General features: G+C 43.6%; 1 protein-coding gene and 1 pseudogene across 2 annotated transcripts in view; one reads left to right on the top strand and one right to left on the bottom strand.

The window, feature by feature from the left end:
- TEOVI_000109500:pseudogene overlaps positions 1-300 on the top strand; it is a 734-nt pseudogene extending 434 nt beyond the window's left edge. The window contains 2 exon segments of the mRNA in view: positions 1-205; positions 211-300. The exon segment at positions 1-205 is cut by the window's left edge and continues 434 nt beyond it. Coding sequence covers positions 1-205; positions 211-300 — 295 coding nt within the window.
- Positions 301-1,491: 1,191 nt separating this feature from the next.
- The window catches only part of TEOVI_000109600 (uncharacterized protein), a gene marked incomplete at both ends in the record, with an annotated part of 1,353 nt that continues 1,324 nt past the window's right edge, over positions 1,492-1,520 (bottom strand). The window contains one exon of the mRNA XM_067224382.1: positions 1,492-1,519. Coding sequence (XP_067080483.1) covers positions 1,492-1,519 — 28 coding nt within the window. The remainder of the gene's footprint in view (position 1,520) is intronic.

Raw genomic sequence — 1,520 nt, forward strand, 5'->3', positions numbered from 1 at the left:
TAGATGGTTGCTGCGACACATGCTGGAAAAGCACCCGGGTCACGACGAGTCTTTGCGTCCTCAGCCACGCGTGAAGCCGAAGCGAAAGTTAGTGAGAGCAGAGGCTCAGGCAAATAGTAAGGTGAGTGAGTCATTGGAATTAGTAGGAGGAGACGATGAGGAGAGACCGCGGAAACGTCCTCGGGTGGGCCGCCACACAGAAGGCGAAGAGAGGGAAGGGACTATGTGTGTGGTTGATAAAGCAGTTCGTACAAGCAGTGGTGCTCACTGGTTTGGCACACGCGCACTCCACGGAGGTGAAACGGAAGCTGAAGGACGGCACAATAGCGGTGACACCTCTCCTGAAAAGATCACTCCAGTGCCCATACTGCACAATGAAGTGCGCACTCAAGCAGTGCCTCACGATGCACCTGCACGCGAAGCACGGCCAACTGAAGAAGAAAGTTGAGCATAACTCAGTGAAGGTGAAGTGTAAGGAGTATGCAGTGCACCTCTTTCAGTGCTCGAGCTTTCGAGCACTAAGGGAAGAGCATGGTCAGAAAACCCTGAATGACGGGGAAGTTTTTGTCAGTGCGCAACTAGTCAGCTTCCTGAATGAGCTCTTCAAGCTAGAGAGCCCATCCGCCCCATCCAATCTTAGAGTCAACATCTGGGCCCACTCAAGCCGTGAATAGGCAACGATCGCCCACGGAGTTGGATTCCGCCTACCACCCCTCTGCGGCAGCGAAGTCGTAAGGGGTGTGCACTGCAATAGCCATGCGGAAACGTGCCCATGAAGATGAATCTGCGGATAAGTCAATCAGCTTCAATGTTTCATTGGATTAAACGAGGATAGGATTGCGGTTGCGCTCAACGTCCCCTGCTGTTTTAAGAGCCACAGGAGCAGTCACGAGTCTATCGCAGCACAAGCAAATTAAATGCAGAATTAAAAAAACCTGTGCATATTCCATATTCTTGTCTTCATCCCGTTGCGTTTTCTTAATTTATGTTACTCGTTCTGTCTCGCTCTCTCACTCCCTCTCACTTGCACGCTTATTATCATTGCTCCTTGTACACTTTTTTGTGTTCAGCGCTTTTATTTTAAAATTACAGTCACACCGTAACAACATTCTTACTGTAGTTGTTAGTATATACACACCCACAGTACACTCCTATCATTATCATCACTTATAATCTTAACTAATACCTATAAATAAGCGAAGTAGACAAAATTTAAATATCACTCATTTTACATATATTACAACCATACTATTTTACACTGAGAGGCCATAGTCTTTTATATTTTACTAATATTTCATATATTTCATATATTTCATATTTGAAAAAAATTTCACTGATTCTACGCATTTCACAAAGGTTTTACAAAAGTGTGAAAGTATTCTTATACAGTAGCAGAATTTCATAAATTTCATAAAATTGAAGCAAAAAGCTTTTACCAATAATTCTTAAATTTTTATGCTTGATGTAAAATTTACAAGCCAAAGAGGTGCCTTATAAATCACAAAAGAATTGCTTCCTGT

The sequence above is a fragment of the Trypanosoma equiperdum genome, assembly GCF_001457755.1.
Source record: "Trypanosoma equiperdum strain OVI genome assembly, contig: ctg_294, whole genome shotgun sequence".
Lineage (NCBI taxonomy): Eukaryota > Euglenozoa > Kinetoplastea > Trypanosomatida > Trypanosomatidae > Trypanosoma > Trypanosoma equiperdum.